At 45.4% G+C, this 17,648-nt stretch overlaps 1 protein-coding gene across 4 annotated transcripts in view; it reads right to left on the reverse strand.

Moving 5' to 3' along the window:
• Positions 1 to 542: 542 nt before the first annotated feature.
• The window catches only part of FLNB (filamin B), an 89,271-nt gene continuing 72,165 nt past the window's right edge, over positions 543 to 17,648 (reverse strand). For 3 of the 4 annotated variants that reach the window (XM_075053314.1, XM_075053313.1, XM_075053311.1), the window contains 16 exons: positions 17,200 to 17,302; positions 16,162 to 16,302; positions 14,442 to 14,570; positions 13,792 to 13,965; positions 13,486 to 13,644; positions 12,897 to 13,100; positions 12,138 to 12,290; positions 11,700 to 11,822; positions 10,866 to 11,132; positions 10,270 to 10,407; positions 10,064 to 10,179; positions 8,081 to 8,213; positions 6,856 to 7,032; positions 4,189 to 4,407; positions 3,030 to 3,233; positions 543 to 2,329 (listed from right to left, as the gene is read on the reverse strand). In XM_075053314.1, coding sequence (XP_074909415.1) covers positions 2,142 to 2,329; positions 3,030 to 3,233; positions 4,189 to 4,407; positions 6,856 to 7,032; positions 8,081 to 8,213; positions 10,064 to 10,179; positions 10,270 to 10,407; positions 10,866 to 11,132; positions 11,700 to 11,822; positions 12,138 to 12,290; positions 12,897 to 13,100; positions 13,486 to 13,644; positions 13,792 to 13,965; positions 14,442 to 14,570; positions 16,162 to 16,302; positions 17,200 to 17,302 — 2,628 coding nt within the window. In that variant the 3' untranslated portion in view covers positions 543 to 2,141. The remainder of the gene's footprint in view (positions 2,330 to 3,029; positions 3,234 to 4,188; positions 4,408 to 6,855; positions 7,033 to 8,080; positions 8,214 to 10,063; positions 10,180 to 10,269; positions 10,408 to 10,865; positions 11,133 to 11,699; positions 11,823 to 12,137; positions 12,291 to 12,896; positions 13,101 to 13,485; positions 13,645 to 13,791; positions 13,966 to 14,441; positions 14,571 to 16,161; positions 16,303 to 17,199; positions 17,303 to 17,648) is intronic. The other variant, XM_075053315.1, reaches the window with a different exon arrangement.

Below are 17,648 nucleotides of genomic sequence, written 5' to 3' on the forward strand. Positions count from 1 at the left end.
CTTCCAGTGGGAGCCGTGTTTGGGAAAACATCTGCTGGTTTCCATGGCCATGCACCGGAGCTGGCTGGCCCAGGTGCAGTGCCATGCCGGGAACCACCTTCTGCAAACAACCCCAGGAAGCCCGGAGGAGCCGGCGGGTGCCGCCGGCAGCACCCCGGGATCAGACCTATAACTCTGCCAGCATCTCCGGTGACGTGCTGCTGCCCAGCTCTGCTGCCCCAGTACCTGGCTGGGGTCTACGCAGGGGAAAACCAGCACGGCTGTGTCGTGCCCCGCTCACACTCTGCCTGCTGCTGCCCAGTACATTCATGCCATGGCTTAAACTTTTGCCAGACATTTTGTTTTAGGGGGGAAAAAAAAAATTTTAGGGAAAAAAAAAAAAAGAATGGCCCTGAGGTTATGCTCAAGTTTTTCACAGCTACCTGCACGGCTTGTGGGCTGGGGGTTATTCGGTCTGCCTGAAACTGCTGCATGCTGTAGTTTCAGTTTGAACTTTACTGACTACATATGAAAAGAATCCAATGTTGTTTTTAACATGCACATTTTAATGAAGCAAACATTTCTATTTAATAAGTTATAAGATACAATTTTACAATCCTGCATTTTATTCCAGTTTATTTTGTTTTTACTTCCTAGTTTACAATGTAGTGAGCATTTCACATTAAGGCACAAACAAAGCACAGTAAAAAAACCCAACCTTCCTTTATTTCCCCAATGACTGTGCTGGAGAGTAGTGCATCCACACATAACTACAGAACCGTAAGCGTAAACTTCTCCCTAGGGACAGACAGCGACACTTCAACACATTTTCAACAAATCCTACCTTCTCCTAATCGCAGAGTTAAAGCTCATTTGGAGAGTTTACTAAAGCCCCAGCAGACGACAGCAACTCAGATATGCACTTGGGAAGTAGCATGGCGTAATCCAGGACAAACAGACAAGTTCTAATGGAAGTTTTCACTCCCTGACCCTCAGCAAGAATGCCTCTTGCAGCACGAAGGGGATTTCAGGAGAGATGAGCGTGCTTCATGCATGTCCTTGGACTGAGATATAATAAAACGACCTTGACCAAAGACAGGTTTGTTGAACGGTATTGCTATTACTGGTAAATTCACACACCTACCCTCCCTCCCACCCCATATCTGACTACAGATGTGGGGTCCCATCCCCAGGCTGGCTTCTTTGCACCATCTCGCCTGGCCTGCAGCCTCCAGTGAAACCACTGATGATCTTCCCATACACAGCTGTGCGCTGACCTGCATCAATTTTGGGTCACACAGACAAGAGCTACACCTGGCTCGGCAAGTTTAGGGGCTTTATTTAACCCAGCCAAACCAGGGGTTGTTCTTAAAGTAAATCAATAAGAGTATGGGGAGTTACCTGCAAAGTTACAAAAATCTCACCAGAATCCCAAGCGAATTAAAAACCACATTGCTAGCATCATGGCCAAAAAGCTACCTGTCTAGATTTACAAAGCGTTAACATAAAAAGGCTGAAAGCTTCCAGGAAGTCATTTTCAGTCTGCTTTTGGTTTGCTATAAAAGATAAACTTTTCCTAAATGTAAACCATTAGCAAAGCATTTTCAGGAACATTTCAAATTTGAGTGGTAAAGCCACTTTTAGTAACTTTTTATAATGTTAAGCGTTAAAATTGATCAAGTATACAAAGGCACCTATTATAGTACCAGTTTTACCTCATTTCTTTACAGAAAAGAATTTGAACTGGGGACAGCCCAAGTCATATTCCATAACTAAAACGTAAAGTCTCCAGTCAAATAAAATCAGTAGTTAAGATACCCAATTACAAAGACAAATTCCAGTTTTCAATTAGCATCTAAAGTCTTTAACATCCGCAAGGGAAATTAGTGTCTAGTTATCCACATGATTCTCCAAACATTAACAGTGACCCGGACAGTACTGCAAAGGTACAATTTGAGAAGGACATTAAATAGATTGACATTAGGTTGGTAAGTAGGATAGAAGTGAAATGCTTGTAAAAAAAAAGTTACAGAGTTTACTTCTGACTGTATTGAAATGTGAGCCGTGTGTATCTAGATACTGCATTTTGCAACAGGACTGCACCCAGTATAACTCTACATCTGAATTGCAAACGCAAAGATCGACTTCGACGCTCGGCGAGTTTAAGGAACAGTGACATGGAAGGGACTCCCAGGGATGTGCTCATCACCCCACTTCACCGCCAGAATATAGTCACCCCTTTCCTTGACGACGTACGTTACATTGTACTGATGGCTGCCCAAATGCTTGATGGATACCTCTTCGCATGGTATTGTAGGTCCGTGGACGCCAACTAACAACATATTTGAACCTACAGCAAAATAACAGACTGTTAACATTCCTAAGCTTAAACAAGCAAGCATGGTTGTACCATAATATATTTGCTCCATAACACAAGGATTTTGTTATTTTAATTCAGAGTGGTAGTCTGAGGTATGGCTAAGCTAATTTGGTATAAGAGGGAATTTTATTTAAAAAAGGCTTCAACCTCATAGAAGCAAGGGCCTGTTTGTGCATTTTGCCAGACCTGACAGGCTACCACTATCTAACTAGGGCACAGGAGATACTAACACTGCTCGTGAAAGTGAACAGGCACTGCCTTTCAAGTACTTCATTAGAAGTTAACAGCAGAGACCAGTGAACACGGCTGGCCTGTAATCCACCCACCACCACAAAGCTCCCAGATGACAATGATCAGTGCTCGAGGCTTACGGGAACACCTTGCATTACATGCTACTATGCACCATGAAGGTTGCTTAAGTTCAGCAACCTATTTGTTCTCATGCCATAACCCTGTGGTTTCTTTCAGGTGCACCTGGCTCAGATAAAGCCATTTGGAGAGGAACTGACATCTTTACTACATTAGGACTGATTTGGTGAGCACCATGTAGCATTTAGAGTTTTTCTTTCAAACCAGATCATCACCTCAAGCTCTGAATTTGCAAGTCTGTTTAAGGCAAAAAATGTCCAGTTAAACCACCCTGACATCCCACTGGTTCCTGTACCCGTACCTGCTTTGCTGCAGTCCACGGAGAAGGAGCTTTTCTGACCCACAAAAGCCTTTGAGAGTCCTGCTCCCCGGGAAACTACTTTGCTAGCATCCGAGGTGGATTTGGGAATGGCACTATAGCAAGTCTCAGTCGACGACCTTGTCACCGACTCTACCAGGATGGAAGAAGTTTCGTTGGCACTGCCTGGGCTAACCAGTCGCTGTCCTGGAAACAGGAAAGATTTCTGACATTCAGATTCACCCCATCTGAAAGGCATTTACAAGGAGGTTTTGAAACCCTCATAGTGACTAGCATGCATTCTGCATCCAAAATGCATTTTTAGAGAGGAGCAATTTCCTACTTGGGTTTTTAAGCTGACATCTTCCAGCAACACTGGCAACAATCCCATCCCAGAGCCCTTGAGTGGTTAAAGGACCACAGGAACTTCAGGATTCATTAAGCAAAGCTGGCTGCTTAAGAAGAGTTAATTGTGCTCCAATCACCAAATGCCAAAAATGATTTGAGTTGGCAGAAAAGCAGGTGCAATTTTGCAATAACCCATTTTGAAAGCAGAGCATGTCCCAGCCCGGGGGAGCGCAGTCCCTGCCTCCGCTCCCAAAAACACCACCACGCAACAGGCACCAGGAGAGGGTTCACTAGCTCAGGGGAAGCAGTAGAGATGAACTCCAGTCTCTGCTTAAACACAGCACCGAAGAGAGAAAGAGCTTCGTAAGCTTCCTAATCCAGCCTTCCTCATATCATCTGAAACCCTCCCAGACATTACTGACCTTTGGTTAGGTGGCAACTGCACCACAATGAGTCCAAGAGGGGCATCGAGTACGCTACAAGCAACCAGGTTTCAGGCTTTGGGGGGGGAAGGGGGTAAATAAGTCATATTTCCCACTGCCAGTGCAACGCCCTAGCACTAGGTCAGGATTTGATATTCTCCCCAAAGCTGATTACGGCCCTCCACCGAGCCAAGCTGGCAAGCTCTGTGACTAATGCTCCTGTAGCCTCTCCTGAGATCCCTCACCTAGGCTTTGGAGGTGATGGGGAGAAACGTTTCGCTTCTCATGTTTTTGGGCCTCTAGACCTGAATGCCACACTATCTCGGAGGGACATACTTGCTGAATGACACAAACTACTTCAGGCACACAGTAAATACTGGTTAGCTTTTTACCTGTAACCTTTGCCTTGAAGGGGCTGCCCACTATGTGGTTAGGTCCACCATATTTAACTCCAATTAAATAGTTTCCTGGAGCCATGGGTGTGTACATGACTTTGTAACCTTCTGGAGTTTCCTGGCAGTCCATTTTCACCTTTGACGGCCCTTCAATTGTAACAGAGAGGGTACCTGGACCAGCCTTGGTCGTGTTAATGAAAAACTCCGACTGCAATCCTAGAAAGACGGAGCATAGTAAGACACACTCTTCCTCACACCCGATGTTACAAAAGCAGCCTGTTATTAAATCGGAACAGGTAATTCGGTGCAAGACAAGGCTGCAGGCAGGGAGGGACAGCGTGCCTCCCACCAGCATCCTCAAGCGGGGGCTCTGCAGCCTGGCCGGCACCCCGGCTCCCTCCTCCCCTCACGCTGCGTGATGCGGGGCAGGTGGGAAAAGGGGTCACGAGAGCCCTTCAGATGGAAGGATCTTGGCATCAAAAGACTGGCTTGGAGAGACAACTCTCAGAACAAGAGCCTTTCTACTGGGCGTCGGAGCCCCTGCCAACACAGCCTCCTGCACGGCTAAGTTTGGGAAAGCTCGGAACCATCTCGCTGCCTGGACTGTAAATCAGCAGCAAAGAGCCCACAAAAAAGCAAGAGGGACGAGGGGCAGGAGATCTCCTGGAGGGGATGGCTGTTTGAACTGCTTGGCAACAGCCCTCCAAGCAGTTTGTGGAACAAAAGCTTGTTTAATTACAGCATCTGGTTAACACAGCTGAATTACTGCTGCTAATACTAAGCCAATGACACAATGCCAGCAACACAAGAAAAAATGAAGCAAGGCTTTCAGCCCCAAATAATTCACTGTCAAACTCTAGCTTCAAATATTTATGATCTTTGGGCTGTTCTATCAGACACTGCTGAGGAGGAATAAAGCGCTCGAGGTCAGTCAACACCAGGACAGTTATGGGAAAGTTTACTACAGCTGCGACTGAAGCATGCAAGCGTGGTGATAAACTAGGGAGAAGTTTCTAGCCTCTCCACACAAGAGGCTGCTGTGTTGCAATGCTGGAAGAACCCAGCCTCCACAGAGCATTGTACCATCTTCCAGTTCTTTAGCAGTAAATCTCACTGGCACCGCCTGCCTGGGAGGTATGGCAGTCAGCTTGCAACGTGCACTGCTCAACCAGAGGAAAATTAATTTCCAAAGCCAGCAAGCTTCACAGCTTCTCACTGAAGACTTCTTGCTCTGACATCGCTGCTATTTCCCTATGCCCCAAATGAAGGCTCACATTGTTGGAGGCTGCAGACGCGCACCGCTCCCGGGGGGACGTTTCAGGTGCTCAGCCACCGGCTATTGAAACCTCTACACTAGATCATTGTTCGGAAACGCTGCTCAGCAGCTCCCAGGGCACTGCACTTTTGGCAGCGGCCAGGATTCAACAAGGGGGCACAGAGTAACTTTGCTGAAGTTAAACAGTCTATTTAGATTAAAAACAACCCCAAGCACCTTTATAGATGGAGAAAAATTCCCCTGTCCCTGATGCATCAGTGGCTAGTATTAATGAGTGCTTTTGTTTCCACCTATTAAAGCAGCACAGGCTATAATATCTTTATTTTACATAGTATATACACGTTTCCAAAATCAACTGCTTGGTTTCTTCAGAACAGCAGAAGCTTTGACTGAATAACTGCAGTTATTTTTTTTTTTTCCATGGAGAAAAAAGGTACAAAATGGAATCCACAAAAGACAGCAGTAGACAGGGTAAGGAACTAGCTATCACCTTGCATATCAAAAGGAAAAAAACCTAAATTGGTTTTACTCTGCTATTCATCTCTGTGTGTGGCCCAAGAAAGCACACAACTAAATAAATCGAAGTGCGTATCCTGGAATGTTTTCATACTTTCTTACTAAGACCATAAATCATATAAATGAAAAAAAAAAAGAAAACAACCAAAAACCCAAAAACCTAAACCCTACATTCTTGAGTTGAGAACTATCAGATGGGGCAGCCACAGCAGATAACTAGGTGTCAGATTTCCAAGAAGAGTCAGTGTTCACACTACATCTGAAGCACATACAGCACACTACAAACAGAACAATCCACTATACTCCCTAGAGTTTACGCATCATATTGCATTTAACTTGAAATTTCTCAGAGGTGCAAGCACTGAAGAAAAGGTAACTGGGTACACCCTCATACCCATTTAATTAACAGGGGTAGGCAAGTTAAACAAGACTCCTTCAATTAGACAGCCAACTCAGCATCTGCATTCACAAAAGCCTCCAGCTTTTGCAGACATCGTGTTCGCACGCAGAAGGGAGCCAGAGCATCTTCGGAGCTCTGAGGGACCACCGACGTGGAGCTAAGCTAACTGGCAGAGCCATAGCCCAGCTGCTAACCAGTTCAAGTGAACTTGTGCTGCAGTTGCTGGTTTACAGAGGTTTTAGGTTCATTAAGGCTCAGTGTAGCCTGCAGACTCGCTAATTGATGGTTATAAGACTTGAGGAGCATGCAAAAAAGCAAAATTAGCATACGCCCAGGTCGGCAGAGTATGGGGGTTAGTTCAGCTGCCTTAGCAGGGTAAGTCATGTAAAAATATGCCTAGGAACAGCTTCTGTTTCTCTCAGAAAGCCAAAGTGCAAACAGGACTGTATCAGTGCTGTAAAAGAAGGGTTACCCGTGGTACCGCTCTCCAGGCCAGATCCGTATGCAGTGACGAGCGCGGGATTGCCCGCCTGCCCAGGCTCGCCAACACGCACTTTGAAAGGGCTGCCCACGACGTGGCTTCCGTTGAACTTCACGTCAATTGAGTGGATGCCATTTTCATGGGGGATAAACCGAACGGCATACTTATCTGCAAGAGAGAAGTGGCTTTTCTGATATATCAGAGATAACAATAAAACAGCAATTAAGCCCGACGCAGGGCTGGTTAGCAACCCAAGCAAGGTTTCTGTAACGCTTCGACATATTTCGGTCCCAGCTTATGCAAACTCAGCTACACAAGCTGCTAAGCATATTTAAGTAGGAAAACACTGTATTTATCACAGGAGGTGTCACGGGCTGCATTGTCACCTTGTCTACTAGGATGTGATCTCAGCTGTCATCTAGTCTGCAGGGTGAATTTTAGGGCTATTTGCCTCACACATGCACTAAACATGACAGCTTAATCACAGCCCAACCTGTCAGCGGTCAACGGAGCAGTGCAGAGAAGAAAAGCAGCTGGTAAGAGCAAGCCAAATCTTACCAGTGGGCTGAGTGCGCTGCTCTGACACCACAGATACCGCACCTTTATTTAATAAAGCCATTTAGCAATTTACTGATATTTAACATTTTTGATTGTGTGTTAACGCAGAGAAGGGACTGGTCTTCCCCAGCCAGACAGCTGCTGTTTGTCCATGGTACAGACCATAACTCATTCAGACTTCCAAGTGAAAAAGAAAAGCTCATTGCTGAAACAGGTGTTGAGCTTTCTGTAGTGTTTGCTTATATTCAGCTTCCTTGACGTTTTGTATGAAGGAGTGAGTGTGAGTTAAAAATAAACTATTAGTCAAAGATGGAAGCATACCTTTGAAAAATAAACTTCTTCCCTGGCTAAATTCAACAACCACATCGTATTTCTTTCATGACTAACATCACTGTACCTTCACTGGCAAGCCAAGACTTAAATATCTGTATCTTACACAAGTTAGGGCTCAGTCATTTCATGAGCTATCTAGGAAAAGCATGGACATAAGCCTGACCGAACAACTCTTGACATTAAGAAGTCATTCTCCAGGCAAGGTGCTTGTACCTTGGGCACACTGCTCGCAAGCCAATGGGACTAAACCCCCTTGCGCTATGGGGCAGCAAGCATGCTTTGGAGGTCACCTGGTTTGTTTTGACCGACGTAAAGCCATGCTCACCTGGCTCCAGCTCAGACACGTGGCACTCTTCTACAGCTCCGGAGGGGCTGTGGACTTTAGCATCGATCTTGCCCTTCGCCCCATTCAGCCTTATAGCAAAGGATGCTGGCTGATTAACTTTTAATCCAGACTCCTGAGAATGCAACAGTCAGATCATCAAATTTAAACTTCTTGTTTCAGACAGAGCAAGATTTGTGGCAGGGAAATAACCACTTCAGCACAATTTATTTTTTTTTTTTACATTTCAACAAAAGGCGTAAAGTTGTGAATTGCATTAACTCTCAAATCAGAAGCTCTCTCCCTCTTGGGGGTGGCTGATATAGGAGTCACCCACATTGGCTAGACTGATTTTTCCCATAGTAACATATTTGTTAACATATTAACATAACTGTTTCTGGAAGCCAGATGACTGCCAAATCAGGCAGAGGAAGGTTTACGAGACTAGTCACCCGTTATCATTGAGGTCAGCCCCCCAGTATTCAGGCACTTGATTTAAAGGATGTTTAAGCTATAGCTCCATTTTGAGCCAGTTCATTCATTCCAGATTCATTCAGGGGAGAAGCCTCTGGTAATCCAGTTGTCTGAAAGAGTAATATGCATGTTTATATTTGCCACAAGAGGCTGCATTTAGAACGCCACCACAAGACATCTTAACATGAGAAAGTAATTTAAAACATGAAACCAGATGTTGCCGTGCTGTCAGGCCATCAGTGGAAGGCGAGGCAGCTCAGCACCCGTGCTGCAACAGTCCTTAACCAGAGCAGCCCATGCAGCTATGCAGCAGTAGTATTTTATGCTGAATGTACTTTACCTGATTTTGTTTTCAACTAAATCCTGAAGAGGGAAATAAATGCAACTGAGTAGAACTGAGGTACAATGTATAAAGCAAGTCTCTGATCCAGGTTTAGCGGAGGCTGATGCCTCACACTGTGCTCCGTTACCAAATACTCAGCTTTATCTGCCTCTCCAGGACTTAATTGAAGTGAGTATTCCTGTCAAAGAGTCTTTAAATGAAACACAAGGCAAACATCAATACCACAGCGACTAATTAACGCCCTTGTAACTCCTGGTTTGAAGAGATACTATCAGATCAGGCTGTCATGATTCCTTTACACAGCCAAGGCGAAAGGAGTCGTGCAGCCTAGGCAAACTCCTGGGGACCACAGCTGGGACGTATCCAAAAAAAGCCTCAACTGAAGTACTAATTGCTTATCACCACTTGATGAGGACTGAGGTACAGTATATTTAGACACAGATTCTCAGTCTCACATCCAAGTTTCTGGCTTTGGAGATTTAAGTGAGGCCTTTAATGTTAGTTTTATTTTAATTCACGTAACCACACACATACAAAAATGATATGGTGAGGTTAACAGATGTGCCCAGACCAACTACAAAGCTGTGACTCACTCTGAGATTCGCTACTGTTCACGAATCATCTCAGCTGCGACTGTGTGGTTTCGTGACGTCAGCCAGAGCAAACCTGCACTCTGACCTCACGGCAGGGCCCCCTCCATCTGCCCACACAAAAGCTCCAGCAAGGCTGCAGCAACGTCCCAACCACGCAGCCCTACGCTGCCTCACCCGTGGAAACCCAGCTCTTCAGTCCACATGCCAACCGAGTAACTCGGTACCAGCATGATCCCTGCTAGTTCACTTTCATGTTTCAGTTCTCCTTGGCCTTCCCCTAGCTAATGGGGTAAAGAGCCTCTTATTCATAATTCCCAAGTGTTACCACCTGTAATATGCTCAGCTGAACCTTCTGCCTTCAAATTCTGGCTAGCCAGAGCTGGGCCAGGTCTACCTGCCCAAGTTCCAAGGGGCCAGCTGCCAAAAACCTCTCTCCGGCTGCAAGCTGAGCTTGAAAACAAGCACCAACCAAGGCAAGGCTATTACTGAGAAGAAAGGACAACCATTTTGGTCTCGGAGAACAAGGACGAAATCAGTCTGTGTGGCAAGTTGCGGAGATGTTTCCTTATGTCTCACCTGAAGGCTAGTGACAGTGAGCCTGCGAGCATCATCGGAGGGGGCGATGACAGGAACCAGATAGGGGCTTTCAGGAATGTGCTCGTCATTGAACTTTATGGACACCTCATAGTTGCCTGCAGGGAGAAAAGAAGCAGTGAGTGTCCTTAGTTTATTTCAGAGTAGCATTCAGTGTCATTTCAGTGTGATTTGGTCTTGGTAGGTACCTGGCTCTTGAACTATGTATGATACACCACAAGATCCATCTTTATGGTCTTCAAAGGCGATTTCTGCTTTACTTGGGCCTTCTACAGCAATAGAAAGTCCTCCAGCTCCAGCTTCCCGTGTCCATATACTGAATTCGGCTGTTGAAGCACACAAGAGCACACGCAAGAGTAAGTTTGCTGCTGCTGGGTTAGCAGCTTCTCCCTAACAGACCGTGCAGCATCTCATACTTATGTGTATGACGAACGGTACCTTGTCCCACCACCCTGGGTGATAACACTTAGCAGTTTCTCCAAGAAGCTTCTATTAGCCTTGAATTAGGTCTATCAGCCCTGTATAACACACCTTACAACTTCAAGCTCATCCCGAGAGAGCAGTCACTTTCCAAACCGTGGATTTCCAGACTTCTCCATCCACATGACGCAGCAATATTATTTCTCCGTGTTTCTCCACCAACCACCCCTGGCTTGGGGCGACCCTACGGTGTTACCCCAAGCTCTGCTCAAGCTCTCAGAGGAGAGGCCAACAGAAACCAAAGCACTGCACTGCACACCAGCACACGGCAGGCACTGGAGCCTGGCGAGAGCAGAGGACTCACCTGGGACTCCCGTCTCTCCACGCTCCAGCCCTGGGCCTCCAGCTCTCACTTTATGGGCTCCTCCCTCGCCCAGCGGCCCCACGGTGAACTGGAAGGGGCTGCCCGGCACTGGCTGCCCTCTGTATTTGACATCCACGGTGTGGACCCCCATTTCTTGTGGCACAAAGCGGACACAATAGGTGTTTTTGTCAGCTTCTACAATTTCGGCATCAAAGTTTCTTCCAGAGGGACTAGTTACCTGGGCTGTCATATCCCCACAATCAATTTCTAACAAGAAAAGAATAAAAAATGCAGATTAGAAAGTGACAAAGGGTTTTGGTATTTTGTTTTTGGAAGCAGGACCTGAGCTCAAGTGATTACACAGCACAAATGACAGAAGAGGCATGTAGGTACCAGTTTGTACGCTCGGCTAGATGCATGCTGCTGAGCAGCAAGCCCGGCCAGTTACAGCTTACCAGGTGCTATGGAGACAGATGAAAAGGCTGGGTAAGTGCAGCCAGCTAAGACTGGCCTATGTGATTCACATTTACAAACACTTAACAGCCAACATGATGATCTTAAAACCCTGGAGACAGGGTGAGCTGTGCAGCCCATTCTCCAGCCTGCTGTACACAGAATAGATTAAGACCTCCCTTCTATTTATTTCTCAATATGTTGATCATGGTTATGCTTATTGTTAACCTTTCAAAGAGACTCCACTACCAGTGTTTCTTCCCTAAACTGTCTTAATATGAGGATGTCTTAACAACACTGAAGTTCCTATTTCCACTGCTTTAGGTACACCCACGCTATGTAAGTACAAGTTATGGTTATGGGGATAAGGATGTTGCTCACCTGGAATCTTTAGGTTCAGATCACATATGCTTCCTACTGTTGCAACAGAGGGAGCCCGTCTTGTTCGTGTGATGCTCTCCTTAACTCTTCCTTCACCACTTATCTTCACAGTAAATGGGCTGCCTGTAAGTACCACAGCAAGTCATTCCTCCTCTGCTCATTACACACTGCATCGAGGAGAGGAGTGAAAGCTTCCACTGACTTGTAGTAGAACATAGGAGAAGTTTTAGAGCCAGCTAACAGTCAGGTCCAAGTGGAATACACCCATGTAACCAAAACAGTTTTGGATGCTTGCTGCTTGTGGAGGGTACTGGTAGGACCTCCTTGAATCTTTGGGATTTATAGTCCGAGTCAGATCACACAGCCCACCCGCAGCTCCAGTGCGCTGGTAAGACTTTTGTTGCACTAACCAAAAAGTTGCCAAACACTTCTGCTTACCTGGAATATGTTCATCTGCAAATTTAGTGGACACAATGTACACGCCAGGTACAGTTGGAAAATAGGACACTTTGCAAGTTCCATCTTCTAGGTCTTCAGTTTGGATATCTACCTTGCTAGGTCCTTCAACTGCCAGTGAGATGCCACCATAACCTACGATACAGCTAAGTTAGCCTCAGACTTCCATAGTGCTGTTACACATTTGACATAAAATAGTCCAAACCCATAGCAGTAGCTAGCTGGTAGGTTTGTATCATAATGGGCACTTGGGAGTTGCATGACGCCTGAATGACATTGTTGTAGTCCTAATCCATCAGATATTCAAGGCACAGCATGCATTCAGCTCCTAAAATGCGCTGACCATATCCCTTTTATTTCATTAATGTTGAAAAGTTAGCTTCAAAGACTGAGGCCAAGGCTCCACATTAAACCAACAGGAAATATCTTCCTCATTTCCTCCTTGCTGTACACAGCGATACTAGAACCAGCACCATCAAATGAAAGAAAAGCTTCATCAGTGCCTCAGTGACAGTCCCTGTTGGCTGTAATGGAAGACATCAGCCAAAGACAATGCAAAGCATTTTAGAAGTTAATAGCATTGTCTATAGTTAATAACTGACAACAATGACCATGCATGCTTAACACACTACTTGCATCTGCTGCTTTGCGGCTTGTGACCTGGTGGTCACACACTGAGGGAGACAATGCTCTCATTTAGAGAGGATACATATCTCTCAGCCCCTTTGTGATGGAACTAACCTGCGTCTCTTGTATCTACAATGAAGTCACACATTTCAAAGGTTCGTCCTTCTACCAAGCCACGTCCAAAAACTCTTGCTCGTCTGGCATCTCCTATCTCAGACTGGACCACCATGATTGTTACAGGGCTGTTTGGTACGTGGCTCCCGTTTTTCTTGATGCTAACCAGATGTTCTCCTACTTCCCGTGGAATGAATGAGATGCCTACAAAGCAGAGAAATGTGACAAACTTACTTTTTATGCAGATTATACTTGATTTAAATGCCTTAATCACACCAAGAAATTAAATACTGAAAGAGCACTCTCTTTACACATGTTGAAGTGTTGCTCTCAAATGGGCCACAGACCCATTCACATATGCTGACAAAAAGCACTTCAATCACAACCTGGCATGTCACATGCAAGCTAACACAAGAGGTCATTCTTCATACTCTTCTATGTTTGGCCAACTGTACCAAACAATATCAACCACTTGGTTTGACAACGCTCTTCTGGGAAGAAGCAGAAGTCAGTCATTTTACACAGCAGAGCAAACTGGCATAGAGGCTACTATACACTAGTCTCTCAGATCAGGACTGCCAGAGCTTACCAATATGGTTATTGGGTAGCCTCTTCAGAAGACAAGGCTCATCACGACCTGATGGGGCTTTAATGCTGGCTGTTAGGAGACTGAGATCAGTCTCATTGATGTCCAACAAAAAGTCAGCAGCAGAACCAAGCTTAACCTGGGACCGTCTTCTGTTATCATCTGAATATATAAAGAGAAACAAGTCAGAAAATATTACAAGGTTAAGTGCAGAACATGTCAAAGGACTTCATGTTCCTGCCACAAACCAGGTCCCCCTGGTATCAGAGGTTAATTTATGAAGTGCTTCCAGAACTCTAAACTTTCTACCTGTGATCTTGGCCGTGAATGGACTGCCTGGGATGTGCTTGTCATTGTACTTGACCAGGATGCTGTAGTTCCCAGGTAGAGTAGGCAGGTACGTGACTGTGCACGTCCCGTCTTTGTTATCAATGCAGCTGATCTCTGCTTTTGAAGGTCCTTCAATAGCCAAGTCCAGCCCACCTAGGAAACAAGAACAGCACTTCTGTAAATCTTTGAGCACATCAAGCCCAAAGACTTGGTCCAAAAAGGAAGATCCAGTACTTGATACTGAAAACGCAGCTTAGATGCATGTTTTCAAAGGACAGCAGCAAAAAGAGCCCAGGCCAATCCTCTACGACCCCAACTCTATTCAGTCTGTTAGATTTACCTAACAGCGATTCCACATCCAGTCATCACCCACTAGATCTAAGCTGCCTTCAGTTTATTTTTAATTAAATGAATCATTTGCACCCTGTGCCACAGGGTACTTCTACTGCTCTTGGGAAGAGGTAGTAAACCAGTTTTTACTGCAAGATACAGCCTGATATTTGCACAAGTCATTTGTATCACACCAGAGATTCATAGCTGGACAGATGAATGCAAAGTAATGCTGACATGTGTTACACTTCCAAGAAGTTTCTAGTTTGGGGTACGATGGGTTTGAAGAACAGACTTACCCTCTCCTGCATCTTCCGTGACAATGGTGAAAGTTGCTGGTTTATTGGCAACCCCATAAATGAGGCCAGGCCCATAAGCAGACACACTGCCACTGTTTGGATAATTCACATAGAACTGCAGAGGGCTCTCTAAAGGAAAAAAACAAAACAAAAGAAGCATTTTTAAGGATGAGTGGCCTGGACTACAAGAACGAAACAGACATCAAGCTGCTTCGACATAACAGGACCTTATTCTTATGCTCACTGATACCCACGTTCTTAAATGCCACTCTCACTACTTGATATTTGAAGAACCTTTATGTGACTGTAATGCACTTAAAAAAAACTGAGTAAGCCTCCCCTTTCATCTTCAAAAGATAATTCTCAACAATTTGTTCCTCATTCAGTCATGACAAAGTAAGTGTTACTCAAATTACCAGAGATAAGCTTCAATGATGTTGTAAAGGGTCTTATTCGTTACAAGTTTTATTTTTAGCACATTAAATCAGAACATGACTCAGAAGCAGGCTTTCAGTTCAGGCACAGATCCTGAATTTTGGTAGCTCAGAATTAGGAACTAGCACAGCACATTGTCTGACTCAATGAACCTGAACTAGCAAATTTGAAGGGTATCCAAAAACACATTTGCCAGCCTCAGATTAGCTAAGCTGGTGCACAAGAACAAAAAGTACAGTCACCAACAGCCAATAATGGTTTCAAAAAAAGGCAGATAGCTCTTAAGTCCAAAGCTAGCTTTTGCTGCTGAGACAGTAGCAAGTTTGATTCATGATAGCCTTCAAGAAGGAAACATTACGGCACATCATCCTTCTGTCCAGGCACAGGGCAATGGTCTTACTGATCCAATACCTCCAACGGTTTGGCACTTAATGGAGGTCCTATATCCATACAAAGTGCTGAAGATACTGAAGAAGCACCACGCGTTACATTATCGTGCTCCCTGCTTCAAAGTTATCCTGCATTTCTGTACACCAACAGAACAAGCAGCCCAGTTCAGGCAATGCTGAAGGTATTTTTGTCTCACGTCTACACATCCTTCTACAGATCTGCCCCTTTTTGCCCCAGCCCCACGCAGCCGGCACGCTCAGAGAACGGCGGGGCAGCCCCAGCCTCCAGGCGAGGCAGAACTTCAGCTGGGGAGCTGGTGAAGTAAGGACAAAGAAGAGAACAGGAATGAAAGGCAGTGGTTTCTGTTTGTTAAGAAGCAGCCAGGAAGAAAGAAAGATTACAGCATAGTGTACATGTCCGTTTTATTTTATTGCAATGAAATGGAAAGAATAACTATAGTGTTTCAGCCACTTAGTCCTCCCCATAGATTGGAGATTTTATGCCAATGCAGTTTTAAGGGTAAACATATACTGTAACCACTAGTTTTGTTGAGCACCACAGCAGTGAATTTCAACCTGAAAAAAACAGTAGTTTGAAAATTGTATGTTTGTTCTTCATAATAAAATGCCACAAAAGCTAGTTTCCAAAACCAAAATCCATTTTAAGCCTGGCTGGTACTATTAAACCACAATGGAAGCTCACACGTGCCAGCGCTTACTCCTTTGCTTTAGTTTCTCTCTGGACTGCTTGCAGATGAACTGCTGCTTAATGATAAGATGTCCTGGGCAGCTCTTACTGCAGCATATACAGCTAAGCTATAGAAACCCTAACAGGGAGCAGATGCATCAGCAAGACACTGCACTTGGATTTGAGTCACCTGCTTTGTCAGACTCACCTGGGATGTGCTTTCCCATATATTTTATGTGCATTTCATGCAGCCCGACCTCAGTAGGAGCATATCTCACTGTTACTGTGCCGTCTTTGTTATCCACAATATCAGGCGTATCTGTCTTTCCAGAGGGCATGTGTACTTCACCTACAAAAAGCCACCGTGGGAGTTACAGAAGGAGAAGCTGCCTGCTTTCCCTCTCCCACCCACGAAGATTGTCTAGCCATTTTAAACAAGCATTTTAAATTGTTAAATTCCTTACCCACAGGCACAAATAGGAGACTAATGGGAACACTATCCAGACATGTTTTCTACTTAAGCTACATGAATACAACACAGCGGTAGACATCTGGCAAACAGTCCCGTGACCTTACAAACTCTACAGGCAGGGCTGTTTGCTTCAGCCACTGAAATTTCCACAGCAAGCCCCAGGAAAGGCACCGATCTACCTTGTCACAAGACGCTCTCTCTCCTGTGGCTCTTTTGAGAAGGAAAGGTCAATTGACCCTCCAGCAGGGAGAGACCAGGGCTTGGGGTGGGATTGCCGAGCTAGAGGGCAGGAGGGGACACAGCCTGTGTGTGCAGGAGCTTAGTGCAACTGGGGTGTTACTGGGGTGATGCTCTCAGCTGCCAGACCTGTGGAAGAGGGGTCACCTGCTTTGGAGAAGGTATGTGACAGGAATGCAGGATTAGACTTTTGCAGCATCTGCACAAAATAAATAACGGAGCTTATCAAGGATGCATGTAGCTGCTCCAGAGGGGAAAAGGCAGCAACAGGTCCTACAGTGCAGTAGCTCACAGCTTAGCACTGAGGACCACAGCAGCACCAAGAATGCCCTCATTTAACTCAAACCATCAGTGGGGCATATCCTACTCACCCTCAGCGGGTGCCACTTGATGTGAAATTAAACAACTAGGCTGCTGGCAGGATACAATCCTCCCCCACACGCTGTGGTCTAGACCACCCAGACTGTTAGCTGCAAATGGATAAACATGCTAACAAAAAGCAAAACCTCCCCAAGAGGCTATGCGTACTCCAGGTACCTGTTATTTCTCCTTTCCTTACGGCAAAAGGGATAACCATATCAAAGGGCCTGAATCCCATGCCGTTCATGTCACCAACGGGAACATAAGCTTCTTCTGTGACCTAAAGGAAGCAAAAGGATGGGACACTTCAAAAAGGATGGTAGACCCAAATGAGCACTGAGCAACTCCACTGTAAGCACAAGCAGGAGAGAGCGTGCGGTGATTATCGCAGCCAGCCACAGGACTGGGCTCAATCAGAGCAGCGTCCAGCCAAGCTCTCCTTCGTAAGACCACCACACCGCAGAGCAGAGCGAATCAAACACGGTGCGAATGGAAGACATGCTGGAAAAAAGTTAAGAGATAAAAATGGAACACAAAGGGATGGAAGACAATGTAGCGCACACAAGACCCAAAGTGACTCCATCTGAAAGGATTTAGTTGCTTAAGGCCTGGAAGAGAAAGTGATT

The sequence above is a fragment of the Buteo buteo genome, chromosome 21 (genome assembly GCF_964188355.1).
Source record: "Buteo buteo chromosome 21, bButBut1.hap1.1, whole genome shotgun sequence".
NCBI lineage: Eukaryota > Metazoa > Chordata > Aves > Accipitriformes > Accipitridae > Buteo > Buteo buteo.